The following is a 14,230-nucleotide window of genomic DNA, read 5'->3' as shown; positions in this document are numbered from 1 at the left end:
GAAATCTCATGCTGTTGAGCATGAAGTGAACAAGAAAGGTCTGAAAAACAAAAGGATTGTGGGAATTCTTCATCTTCACAATGAAGATGCTTGTAATAGATGAGTCTATATTAATTAATGACCGATATTTAAACTTTTTTAGATGTTTTGATTGCTGTATTTTGGGTGGTTTGGGTTTTGCAGGATGATGGATACAGACTGAAGAATTCATCATCGATGACGAAATCACATCCTGAGGATCTAAATGTCTCCGGTTCTTCCTCAGTTTGACCAAACAAAAGCCTTGTACACTGATTTACCCACATGTGAGGCTTCATGGGTATTATTTCACCCTCAGTGGTTTCTGGTCTTTCCTCTTGACTTGCTGTTGCATTTGTGTTTCCGTCTCATAGAAATAAAACATGTCAGCATGTTGTCCAGGGCTCTACATTAACTTTTGAAACCACTTGTCCTGTCGGGCAAGTTGAAAGGAAATTTACTTGTCCGAATGTGAAGTTGACTTGTCCGAAGAAATATTTGAGAAAAAAAAACACAAATAAACTATTTGTAACCCAACAATCTTTATTGCATTTGTTTCCGAATTCACAACATATGCAATAATATCTATGAATCAAAAGTAATCAATATTTGATATACTGAGGAAAAAGTTCAAAAATATAGTAAAACAGACTGATTGATACCATCTCATCTCATCTCATTATCTCTAGCCGCTTTATCCTGTTCTACAGGGTCGCAGGCAAGCTGGAGCCTATCCCAGCTGACTACGGGCGAAAGGTGGGGTACACCCTGGACAAGTCGCCAGGTCACCACAGGGCTGACACATAGACAGACAACCATTCACACTCACATTCACACCTACGCTCAATTTAGAGTCACCAGTTAACTTAACCTGCATGTCTTTGAACTGTGGGGGAAACCGGAGCACCTGGAGGAAACCCACGCGGACACGGGGAGAACATGCAAACTCCGCACAGAAAGGCCTTCGCCGGCCACAGGGCTCGAACCCGGACCTTCTTGCTGTGAGGCGATAGCGCTAACCACTATACCACCGTGCCGCCCCTTGATCCAATCAATATTTAATTTGCATATTTTTGTTAGTAGGCTATTTGTTAGTAGGCTATTTGTTAGTAAGCGGACAAGCGTTAATGTCGAGCCCTGTTGTATTGTGAATAAATCTGTCTGAATTCTTCACGAGTTGTTAATTAACATCATTAGTGGTTGTTATCTTTTAATACTTTGGCATGGTTGATAGAACAGTTAGTTGAGATGTACTGAAAGTGCTGGAGGAGATTTTGTTCCTAAACTTGACTCAGAAGTGGACAAAATTAGTCTTACAAGCAGATACATTCATAGTTGCCTGGTGAACATTTTGGAAGAATATCCGGAGAACAAAAAAACTCCTTACTTCCTGTTGCCTTTCACATTACAATTTGTAATGAGTTTCATGGTGGTGCGATTCACCTCAACTCTGTAAGTAAAACACAGGCTCTTTGTTCTGAATCTCACCACCCGCTGCACTACACACATCTGCCAAAGAGATCTGGCTTTTGGTGGAGAAACAAAATAACTTAAAAAAAAAAACTGAAAAAAGTGCAGTTCATTGTGGGACTACAGTACAGTGGAGAGGTCAGGTAGGTATTGTCTAGTGTACTTAAAGCTAGACTGCCTTTCAGATTTTTCAAGTGTAGATCATAAAAAGAATTTTCCCCGACACCCAGTTATTTTTGTTTAGTGACTGAAAGCTACTGAATTCAAATCAAAGACTTCCAATTTTATTAGTTTTTTTTAAATAGAACAATTAATGACTTTAAGGCTACATGGCCTAAATTCTCCACTATTTTTTCCTGCTTCACCATGATCCAATTCAAGATGCTACATCATGCATGACATCACATGATGGGCTTTCCCTGTTTGCGCAAGGCATTGTGGGATACAAATTTGAAACAGGAGAGAAAAATGGAGGACGTGAGTGTATGAATGAAACATGAAAGACCGACTACAGTAACGGAAAGCAAGAAGAAAAGATGTTATGTTATATATGAAGGAAAGGAAATGCAGGACCAAATTAATAAATATTGGCGCTCAGCGAGCACCTCGGTGTGATCAGCTGTTCGTTTAGCGACAGAATGATGGAACTGTCAGTGCACGCTCAAAGGTAAACCTGTAGATGGCAGTAATGCAACACTGTGGATGCCAGCTGCCATAAAACCCAAAAGAAGAAGAAGAAAGTAAACCTGTGCATGTGCACACGGACTTCCTCTGTCTGCTTGACTGCGCGAAGCGAGCGATTTCATGCACATTATTTGCTTTAATCCCCTCAAATTACAGTATATAACCTCCCAGCCACAGAATGGCCTGATATTTTGTAAGATATTACAGAAATAAACATATATCACAATAACCACATTTCAGAGGGAACTAAATTTCACCGGTTTGATGAAATCGAAAGGCTGTCTCACTTTAACTATTCCCAGCAACCGTCTCAATTTGCTGATTTTTAAATGTGTCTATTGTTGTAATAGCTGTAACCCTTTCTGGACTTGTGATAATGCCATCCTTGGTTACTTCCTATCTCTGGAAATGTTGCTCTGGTTGGCTTATGGGACAGTTGTCCTTATTAAGCATTAATCTTGAGGCTTGTATGGTCACCCTTGTGAGTCTCAGGTCATGTATTTCCTGTATTTCACCAAACTCAAGGATGTTGTCCAGAAAACACAACTGTTCCATCAAGTCCTTGTAGCAGCTCTGACATTTTTCATCTGAAAATTCTGGGTGCTGACGTAATGCCAAACAACAAATCTTTACAATAATATCTACCCATAAAAATTTTCAGCAGCGGCACAGTGGTGTAGTGGTTAGCGCTGTCACCTCACAGCAAGAAGGTCTGGGTTCGAGCCCTGTGGCCGGCGAGGGCCTTTCTGTGCGGAGTTTGCATGTTCTCCCCGTGTCTGTGTGGGTCTCCTCTGGGTGCTCCGGTTTCCTCCACAGTCCAAAGACATGCAGGTTGGGTTAACTGGTGGCTCTAAATTGACCGTAGGTGTGAATGTGAGTGTGAATGGTTGTCTGTGTCTATGTGTCAGCCCTGTGATGACCTGGCGACTTGTCCAGGGTGTACCCCGCCTTTTGCCCGTAGTCAGCTGGGATAGGCTCCAGCTTGCCTGCGACCCTGTAGAACAGGATAAAGCAGCTACAGATAATGAGATGAGATGAGAAAAATGTTCAGCCGAGTGCTGTTCTCCTTCATCTGTGAAAATCCACTTCCTGCATCTAAGCAGGTGCAGAAATGTGTATATGGACAATTATGTGGACATGGAGTGAATACACTCCATATAAATCCCCACAGAACTCATTTCATATGACAGTAACCGAAACCAATGATTTGCGTTTGACTTTGTGAAGCTGCAAACTGCTTTGTGTGTCTTACAGCTATTAATGTGCTTAACTAGCTAACTAGCTCACAGTATGTTATTAAATTATGCTAGCTAGGACATTTTAGCTTCATCAATCACATTTCCAGGCATGAGACGGGGTATCGCACTGCAGCCCTGTGGGTCAGATAACAGAGTTATAAATTGTCCACCCTTGTTTCGTTCAGAACAATCTGGAGGCCACGCAGAAAAATAGTGACTAAAATCTGAAACAGAACCGAGCTACAAGAATTTCTCCAACTGCATTCATTCGTCATCCTACACTACAGCAAGGCTCTTAACCTTATTGTCGTGTCAATTGGCCATTTTGCGAGTCACTCAGGGGAGTGTATAATCTAAGTGTCCTGATATTGAGCGCCAGTGGAGATATGGGTGCAGACACACAGTCTGTGGCGCTGGATTTGGAGCTGTACTGATTTCACATGTATATGCTTAGCTGCATCTTGGAGGTCTAACCTCATTTGGTTTTGTGCTCTGCACTCGCCACAGTTTCCCTATCCACTTTATGACTCCTTCAGTCTCGCCCAGGCTAAAAGCAGCTGATTCGATTTCAGACTCGCATTTTATTAAGTTTAGCTAACGAGGCCCGTTCAGTGCTATTTCAGTACATGCCAGGTGGAGAGCACAGGGTGAGAAATTTCTCCGATGGACCATGTTGAACATGATTTGGATCCTGAAAAAGTAGAAAAACAAGAATTCTATGCCAACAGTGTCAGTGGAGATGCTTCCACCCCAAAAATGTCTACTCCTTCTTGTTGCTAATTTGTTTGACAGACTTCAGCTAGGATAGAAGCCTTGCTGTGACCATGACCCCATCTGGATGAATTCCAAAATCTGATCAGTTGATCTGCTGAATTATATACAAAAATAATTCCATATACAGTAAATCATACAAACATTTGATAACCAGTTCTTGAGAACTCACGCTAATGAGAATGATGGACAGATGGACAATCTGAAAAAATGATGCCTCCATCACCAAGTGACAGAGAGAAATCAGAATCGAACATCAGCATGATCTTGAATTTTGCTGCAGACTTTATACAAACTCCAAGCATTTGGAAAATGATCTTAATATGGAATTTATAAACAAAAAGCACATTATTGTTGCAATTATTAATTCAGTACTAGTAATAATTCAGAACTCAAGTGTAAACTCAGAACTAAAGTGTAAATTCAGCACTAGTGTTAATTCAGTACTAGTGTAAATTCAGAACTCAAGTGGTAATTCAATACTAAAGTGTTAATACAGAACTAAAGTATAAATTCAGTACTAAAGTGTTAATTCAGCACTAGTTTTAATTCAGTACGAGTGTAAATTCAGAACTAAAGTGTGTAAATTCAGAACTCAAGTGTTAATTCAGTACTAAAGTGTAAATTCAGAACTAAAGTGTAAATTCAGCACTAGTGTAAATTCAGAACTGAAGTGTTAATTCAGAACTCAAGTGTTCATTCAGTACTAAAGTGCCCTGATGCATCTAGAAAACAATATACAAAAAAATCCTTTGAAAAATATTCTTCATTTCACTGTAATTTTATTATTTTTTTGTAATTTCTGAGAAAATAATCACATTTTTTATCACTCATCCTGCATGTATTGACGTCATCCAATTAAATTCTCTCCAGAGTTTACTGTTTATACAGCACACACACACACACACACACACACACACACACACACACACACACACACACAAGTATAAGTTGTGTCCCCAAGGATGTGTCTTACTCTTCAATCGCACTTTGTTCGCAGTAAAAACTAAATAAATAATAATTTTTTTAAAAAAGGAAAAAAAAACAGTTTTTTTTCCGGAATAAGGATAAAGAGATAACGGCGTGTGATCAGGAAAGTTAAAGTTTAAACCTTGTTTCTTGAGACTGAACACTTTCTGCTAATTTAATAATAAAGGTGTTGATGAATCCCTGCCCCTCTTTGTGTGTGTGTTCATCCGGGAGTGTGTGTGTAATTATTTATAAATGTAACACTGTTAGTGTAAATTCCACCCAAAGTCAGTCAGTCAGTCAGTGTGTTAAAGTGACAGTGAAAGATTTCATCCAGAATTGAAATAAATCGCCAGTGATGGTGTGAACAGACTGGGGAAAGTTAATGCTGCTGTTCATGTTGAGAACATCTTCATCCAGGTCTACAGGAGAGAACATGAGAAATCCATGAATGGCACGTGCGCTCGAGTTTGACAGGAGCATCTACTTTACCTTAACCTCATCCTCCTGTGCGCGAGCGTGTATGAGGTGGGTGAGAGAGGGAGACAGAGAGGGAGGGAGAGAGGGAGGGAGGGAGAGAGAGGTGCGTTTTGCGTTTCATCCAACGCAGGTCTTTTTACCTCACGCGCTCCAACCCGCAGCATGCCTCTTCCTCTCCGCGCGCGCACCTGAACCTCACCTGTTGTCTCTGCTGCACAACTTTTCTTTACCTCCCGGAGCTTCTTGGAGTTTTTTTCTGTCTTTTCTGTTCTTTTCTTTTCCACAGCGACATGCACCATCACGAGTTGGCGGCGACCGTGAACACCGGTCCGGTTCCGGTAATCCTGCAGACGGATTCGCGCGACAAGTGGGGCAAAAAGGTCGACTTCCTGCTGTCTGTGATCGGCTTTGCTGTGGATCTGGGGAACGTGTGGCGATTTCCTTACATCTGCTACCAAAACGGCGGAGGTAAAGGACTTTGTTTGTTTGTATTTTTTATCATCACACTGAACAGTGCTGATTATTTTTCTTTCCTTTGAAAGAGGAAATAAAATTTATAATGCATTTGCTAACATTAGTGCATGAATCGGAACAAAACTATTCAAACAATCAAAATACTGTTAATAATAAATCAAATGCATATATAAGTTCAGTAAATACGTTATGAATCAGATAACTTAATTTATAGTCATATTTTAACCTCCTTCTTTATGGTATTTTTAAAAAATATTTTACGCAAAAAAAGGATTAAAAAATGAACAGAGAAGCGCTGCCGCTGTCCGTGGTGCTGAATGGCTTTGTTTGGTTTGGTTGGGGGCAAAACTCAAGGGAATAAACTATTCCTGGATCTGAATTTAAGATTATATTTTATCAGTAACAATATCATTGTTTACTACAGGATATTAACCAATTATTCTTCACAAAATACATCTTCAAATAAAAAAAAAAAAAATACACCGGCAGTTTCTAACTAATGAATGTAAACTTAAGCATGCTTAAATTAACTATGCTATGAATTTCAGAAATGTACATAAATATAGGTTTCATCTCCTTAAAATAGTCTTTAAATCAAACACATTTTCATGGAAGGTGAAATGAAGTGATCTTCTGTAACGGGAACGTTTTCTACTCATAATGTTAAATAAAAATGAAAAAAGAATCCAATTCACAAGTACAACAAGTTATGTCTAATATTTTTCCTCATTTGGCCACAATAATCGGTTCAACAAAATCTGAAATTTTTGAAAAAAATTATTTAAGTAAAATATCTAGCAATGCACAAGTGTTCGTTCAACACCTTCCTTTCATTACATAACCTTATATATTTGAGGAGGAAACAAATCAATAAATAATAAGACACAACCAGATTTTATTTACGGTTTATAATATTTATTGTGGTTAATTGGTGCTCAGTAGCTCAGTGTGTATACAGACACCAAAGATAAGGTTGAGTTATAGGCTAATAGATCAGCATCTTCTTCATCCCCTGATGAGACAGACAGACAGACAGACAGACAGACAGACAGACAGACAGACAGACAGACAGACAGATCTTGTTGGTATGGTGTCATTATTTTCTTCTCAACCTCTTAATCTTCACAGACAGGCAGCAATGATGGACAGCTTCCAAACTCTGAACAACACCATGCATTCTATAGGAGAGAGTTTTGACTCAGAGATATTATGGGATGTTCCTAGTCTCCTGTAACAGAACCACTGAATTCCATGTCAGTGTTATGAAGCACTGAAAGAATGTTCAAATTAGGACCAGATGAAGCACTGACCCTAGTGTTGGTGCCTTCCAACACCTGGGTCCAGCCCCTGAAACACCTTCCAGAAGTGTTCAGAGCACCTTGTCAAGTAGACACTAATGTCATCCAGATAGGCTGGAACATAGCATTGGCAAAACCCCAGCATAATATGTGATAGCTAAGAGGTTAAGACATTGGGTCACTGATTGAAGTGCCATAAGTTCAAATTCTAGCATTGCCAAGTTGCCACTGTTATGCCCCCTTAATGGATCCTGGCTCAATTATAAGTCACCTTAAGCAGATGTATTGGTAACTTGCATTCTCAGATCTATAGTGGAAACATATTTCATCTCATCTCATTATCTCTAGCCGCTTTATGCTGTTCTACAGGGTTGCAGACAAGCTGGAGCCTATCCCAGCTGACTACGGGCAAAAGGCAGGGTACACCCTGGACAAGTCGCCAGGTCATCACAGGGCTGACACATAGACACAGACAACCATTCACACTCACATTCACACCTACGCTCAATTTAGAGTCACCAGTTAACCTAACCTGCATGTCTTTGGACTGTGGGGGAAACCGGAGCACCCAGAGGAAACCCACGCGGACACGGGGAGAACATGCAAACTCCACACAGAAGGGCCCTTGCCGGCCATGGGGCTCGAACCCGGCCCTTCTTGCTGTGAGGCGACAGCGCTAACCACTACACCACCGTGCTGCCATGGAAACATATATAGTCACAAATTCACCTGTCTTTTGCCCACATTTGTCCAAATATGCCACTTGTGAATTGCCTCCAGAAGTTGTTGCAGAACCTCATCAATTTGTTTGGGTTGTTTGACCATCTCCCCTACTGACTCCTCAACTTGTCAGAATTTGGTAGGACATGGTGTCATGGTATGGTCATGGTATCATTACTTCTGGAAGGTTGCAGATGTCAGGTGGTTTGATAGTTCCTAGTGCTGGCTGGTGAAGAGCTTGGGGCCCAGCTCATCCTGAGAATTAGCCACAGCTGATAAAGCTGGCACAGGCTCAGTCAGAGTGATGTAGTAAACCTGATGGTGCGTGGGCATTTATAGCTTGCACTAGGAGTCTCTTGGATGTACTCCTCCACTATGAGATTTGTCTTTTCTCTGTTGCTGCATGTTAAATTACTGTGCAAATCAGAGATAGCCGAAGATTTCAAACCACAATATAGTAACCCTCTGGACCTTTGGTTAAAACAGCTTGAAAAGGAAAAAAAACATTTTAGGCCTTGGGGATTGTGTGGAAAGCGGCATGGTGGTGTAGTGGTTAGCACTGTCACTTCACAGCAAGAAGGTTCCAGGTTCCAACCTCATGGCCAATAGGAGCCTTTCTGTGTGGAGTTTGTATGTTCTCCCCGTATCTGTGTGGGTTTCCTCTGGGTACTCCAGTTTCCCCCACACTTCAAAGACATGCAGATTAGGTAAAATACCCAGCCACTGGGGTTGCACAAGGCAGTGCATACTTAGTGCTGGTCGCAAGCTCGGATAGCTAGGGGAGAGTTGCATCAGGAAGGGCATCCGGTGTAAAACCTATGTCAAATCAAATATGCAGAACAGATTTACTGTAGTGATCCCTAATGGGAGCAGCCAAAAGAAGAAGAAGAAGAAGAAGAAGAAGAAGAATCAGAACACTGGGATGCTGGAGATCCCATTTGCATGTGTTCACAGCCACCACCTTCCAAAGGAGGCATTTAAAGGATCCAATTAAAACATTCTACCAATCCATCCACTTTGTGGTAGATTCAGGTACCAAGTTGCACCATTTAGCTGTTAGTGGTTTTAGACATGAAGCATGTGTGTTGGTCTGTAAGTCATCAGTTGTCCATTGCTAGTGATGATGACTGCTTCATTAGGATGTGCAGAAATGCAGATGGGCCATGAGGCCCACACCAGAGTGACAAAGTCGCCCTCAGAGGCAGCACAAACAGCCTGGCTGAGCTGCCACAGAATGTCTGGCCTTGGAGCTCTCGCATACTATTCTCCTCTCCTAATGAAGTGCCTTGCACAGTAAGGTAAGACAAACAATGTTGTGCCCTCATTGTGTTGTCTCTCTAGACCTCCAGACCTGATATCAAGTGGTGCACAAAAGTGCCACAGACCTGACGGGTATGGAAGTTGCCCCGCAGTGACAATTGACTTGCTGAGTGATGCCATTTGTTGGCCATTTGAGTGGCTCTTCTACATGCTATCTGGTGGTGTGCCGTTGACCCTGTTGGGTTCATCTGCCACATCACACCGAAAAGCACCCTGTTGCCAACACCTTATTGGTGATGTACTATTTAACCCATAGCTGGAACCCAGGCTCTGGGTCAGAGCGGACCTGGGAGCAATGGTGATTAAGGGGTAACTCCACTTTCTCCAATACTGAAGTCCTCCTGGACCTGAGACTCACCACCAGTTGTAGTTTAAAGTCATACCCAGAACTACAGTCTATGGTCTGTAAGTATCATTCTGGGGATAACCATACAGTATATATCTGTCAAGTAGGGTCAGGTTCTGGGTTGAATGTCCATTGAGATGGCATGACCCTACTGTGTTAGTAATTACCAAGATGGATTCATTGCCCTGGGTTGAATATGGCAGAAGTTCTACCAGATACTTGACAGGTACATTGGAAGTGGTGCAAGGGGTACAAGTGGTACTGCTCAGTCCCAGATCAGCAAGATGCTAGCTTACTCCATGAGGCTGCTCAGAAGGAGTGCTCATGAACACAGGAAGCTTGTTAAAGACCTCCTTGACACCTAAGACCTGGAAGACTAACCTGAATTAGGAAGCCTTAAGTGCTTGAGCAAGTGCTTGAACAAGAATCCCCTCCCCCGTAATTATACATTTTGGATTCTCCACTGCCTTACCTTAAAGTCCAAATCACCCATATATCACATAAAAGCAGCACCATATAATAAATCCAGCACATAAAAAGCACACTGTGTAGCAATGATGTGTGGTTTGGGAATGGTCCACCTGATATAGTGTACTTCCTGCCAGTAATTGTTTTTTGTCTAATTTAGGAGCCTTCCTCATCCCCTACATCCTCATGGCAATATTTGGGGGTGTGCCGCTCTTCTACATGGAGTTGGCTCTGGGTCAGTTCCACCGCACAGGTGCCATCTCCATATGGAAACACATTTGTCCTATATTCAAAGGTAAAAAAACAAAAGAACAAAAAAAAACTTCTATCTTCCATGTTCAGTGTTTCTTCCAAGGTCTAAACAAGACAAATATTGTAATCAGTAGAAGTGGAAGTGTGTAATAAAATGACAGTGTGATAACTGGACAACCAATATTGGGACTCTTGTAGCAGATTCCAGGCAACATGCATGAAAGGTTTATAAAGACTAAAATTCGCCTGTCACTGAGATGAGCAAACACACACAGTCCAGCTCACGTCATGCTGGTGGACCAAGTCGTTTCCTTTGGTTTTTCTCAGGCATCGGTTTTGCCATCTGCATCATCGCCTTGTATGTCTCCTTCTACTACAACACCATCATCGCGTGGGCCTTGTTCTACTTCTACTCATCGTTCAGCAGCACTCTTCCATGGACGAGCTGCGATAATGAATGGAACACAGAAAACTGCACCAACTACTTTGGGAAGGACAATGTGACGTGGACGAATTACTCACGCTCACCAGCTGAGGAGTTTTACACGTAAGTGCATGTAAGTGGCAAACAATGAGAAGATACACAAGAGAGGAGGGGAGGCGCTTTTTATCGGAAACTCTTCCACAACTTTACACTGAACACATTCTGATCCAGCTGGGTTTTAGTTTCTGCTCCTTATTAATCAGTCATGATAAAAAGGAGAAATCTATAGAAATATACAGAATGAATAAAAACAAATTTATACACCACATACAGAAGAGGCATGCTTATTTTCACTAATTAAAACTAATATTGAATTACAGTATGAAGGGAATAAAACACACTATGTGAACTCAAGCTGTGATGGGAAAATAATCAATGACAAGTCAGTGTGATGAGGCTGAGTTAATCCTCCAGCCTGAAGTTGATTACTTTTCTATCCCAGCATACCCTGAAGTGTTTTATTCTTGTAATTAAACAGGACTTATTAAAATGTTCTATTCAAGAAAGAATGTCATGGCATACTTTTTATCTATTTATAGTTACATTTGATGTCGTGATACGTCCATGAAACAAGGCAGTTTCTATTCTCACTGACATAATAGCAGCTCTAAACATGATAAAGGTGATATGATGGAGGAGTGAATGAAGGTGTTGATGTTGCAAGTGAGCGCTCGTTCTGTGTGAGCAGGAGGAACGTGTTGGAGCTACACGAGTCGGACGGTTTGGAGAACGTTGGCGTGATCCGCTGGCAGCTGATGCTCTGCCTTTTCCTCATCTTCACCATCGTCTACTTCAGCCTGTGGAAAGGAGTCAAAACATCGGGCAAGGTACACACACACACCAAACACTTACATCTGAGTCATAGTGTAAAGGAGTTTTAAATGATATTTACACCATCACTGTGGCACAAACCTCTCTCTCTCTCTCTCTCTCTCTCTCTCTCAGGTGGTTTGGGTCACAGCCACTCTTCCCTATGCGGTGTTGTTCATTTTGTTAATTCGAGGTGCAACATTACCTGGAGCCTGGAGGGGTGTCGTCTTCTACCTGCAGCCCAAATGGGAGAAACTTAAGGACACAAGTGTGAGTCTCTCTCTCTCTCTCTCTCTCTCTCTCTGACCCATCAGGAACACGATAAAACCTTCATGATGCACTATTGTTTTTTCCAACATGATTTTTGCCTTCAAATCTGGAAACATTATGATTATGAAAGAATTTTCCCCGACACCCAATTATTTTTTTTTAGTGGATCAAAAGCTACTGAATTCAAATCAAAGACTTCCAATTTTATTATTTTTAAAAATAGAACAATTAATTAATTTATCTCCACATGGCCCTAAATTCTCTGCTATTTTTTCCTGCTTCACCATGACCCAATTCAAGATACTACGTCACGCATCACATCACATGGTGGGCTTCCCCCGTTCGCACAAGGCATTGTGGGATACAAATTTGAAACAGGAGAGAAAAACGGAGGATGCGAGTGTACTAATAAAATGTGAAAGACAGTAACGGAAAGTGAGAAGAAAAGACGTTATGTTATATACGAAGGAAAGGAAACGCAGGACCAAACTAATAAATATCGGCGGTCAGCGAGCACCTTGGTGTGATCAGCTGTTCGTTTAGCGACAGAATGATGGAACTGTCAGTGCACACTCAAAGGGAAACCTGTAGATGGCAGTAATGCAACACTGTAGATGCCAGCTGTCGTAAAACCCAAAAGAAGAATATGAAGGTAAACCTGCACATGCGCACACACGTTTGCTTGACTGCACGAAGTGAGAGATTTCAGTTCATGCACATTATTTGCTTTAATCCCCTCAAATTAAATAACTTCCCAGCGACAGAAATAAACAGATCACAATGACCACATTTCAGAGAGAACAAAATTTCACTGGTTTTATGAAATCGAAACGCTGTCTAGCTTTAAACAAACAAATTAGTTCAGAATTAATTTGGGGTTCACAGGTGTAATGTAACTATCCATCCATCCATCCATCCATTACCTGTAGCCGCTTATCTTGTTCTACAGGGTCGCAGGCAAGCTGGAGCCTATCCCAGCTGACTACGGGCGAAAGGCGGGGTACACCCTGGACAAGTTGCCAGGTCATCACAGGGCTGACACATAGACACAGACAACCATTCACACTCACATTCACACCTACGGTCAATTTAGAGTCACCAGTTAACCTAACCTGCATGTCTTTGGACTGTGGGGGAAACCGGAGCACCCGGAGGAAACCCACGTGGACACGGGGAGAACATGCAAACTCCGTACAGAAAGGCCCTTGCCGGCCACAGGGCTCGAACCCAGGACCTTCTTGCTGTGAGGCAACAGCGCTAACCACTACACCACCGTGCCGCCCATAATGTAACTAGTAAAGGATTTAAAAAAAAAAATGACACCTCACTCTTTAATAAATAAAAACGTAGTCCTTATCAAATAACTGTTCTGTAAGAGGTATAAAACACATGTCAAAATCTTCATCACACCACCCCATGTGTGATTATTTTCCTATAAGAGCACAGCACACAATGTTTTATTCCTGAAGCTGAACAGATCATTAATGAACCCATAAAGTACTGCTGCCTGTTCTTCATAGAGAATCTATCCATCCATCCATTATCTGTAGCCGCTTATCCTGTCTTACAGAGTCGCAGGCAAGCTGGAGCCTATCCCAGCTGACTACGGGCGAAAGGCGGGGTACACCCTGGACAAGTCGCCAGGTCATCACAGGGCTGACACATAGACACAGACAACCATTCACACTCACATTCACACCTACGGTCAATTTAGAGTCACCAATTAGCCTTACCTGCATCTAATGGTTAGAAAAACTATTTCCATTAATGAAATTCTCTTTGTATATCTGATTCAGTGGATATGGTTGTATGTATGTATGTACAGTATGTATGTATTTATATATTTATAGCTGAATCTTCTTGTGATGAAGTGGGAACAGGGTGGGCGGAATGATGGTCCACATTAACTATAAACAGGTAAAAACCATGAAAAATCTCAGGTGTATAAATACTGAGAGTATTTAACCTTGTTTTGTAGGTTTGGGTGGACGCAGCAGCTCAGATCTTCTTCTCACTCGGCCCGGGGTTCGGTGTTCTGCTTGCTCTGTCAAGCTACAACTCCTTCAATAATAACTGCTACAGGTATGAAGAACTTCTCCGCATTTTCTCCTGACTTCTGTTCGCAAACAAACAAGGAAACAATATATATATATATATA

At 41.6% G+C, this 14,230-nt stretch overlaps 1 protein-coding gene across 1 annotated transcript in view; it reads left to right on the top strand.

Moving 5' to 3' along the window:
* slc6a4b (solute carrier family 6 member 4b) overlaps positions 1-14,230 on the top strand; it is a 43,786-nt gene that overhangs the window by 19,265 nt on the left and 10,291 nt on the right. Inside the window, exons 3-8 of the mRNA XM_060907998.1 lie at positions 5,917-6,098; positions 10,417-10,551; positions 10,836-11,055; positions 11,681-11,819; positions 11,938-12,072; positions 14,051-14,154. Coding sequence (XP_060763981.1) covers positions 5,917-6,098; positions 10,417-10,551; positions 10,836-11,055; positions 11,681-11,819; positions 11,938-12,072; positions 14,051-14,154 — 915 coding nt within the window. The remainder of the gene's footprint in view (positions 1-5,916; positions 6,099-10,416; positions 10,552-10,835; positions 11,056-11,680; positions 11,820-11,937; positions 12,073-14,050; positions 14,155-14,230) is intronic.

The sequence above is a fragment of the Neoarius graeffei genome, chromosome 24 (assembly GCF_027579695.1).
Source record: "Neoarius graeffei isolate fNeoGra1 chromosome 24, fNeoGra1.pri, whole genome shotgun sequence".
Classification (NCBI taxonomy): domain Eukaryota; kingdom Metazoa; phylum Chordata; class Actinopteri; order Siluriformes; family Ariidae; genus Neoarius; species Neoarius graeffei.
This window is presented reverse-complemented; position numbering and strand designations above follow the sequence as displayed.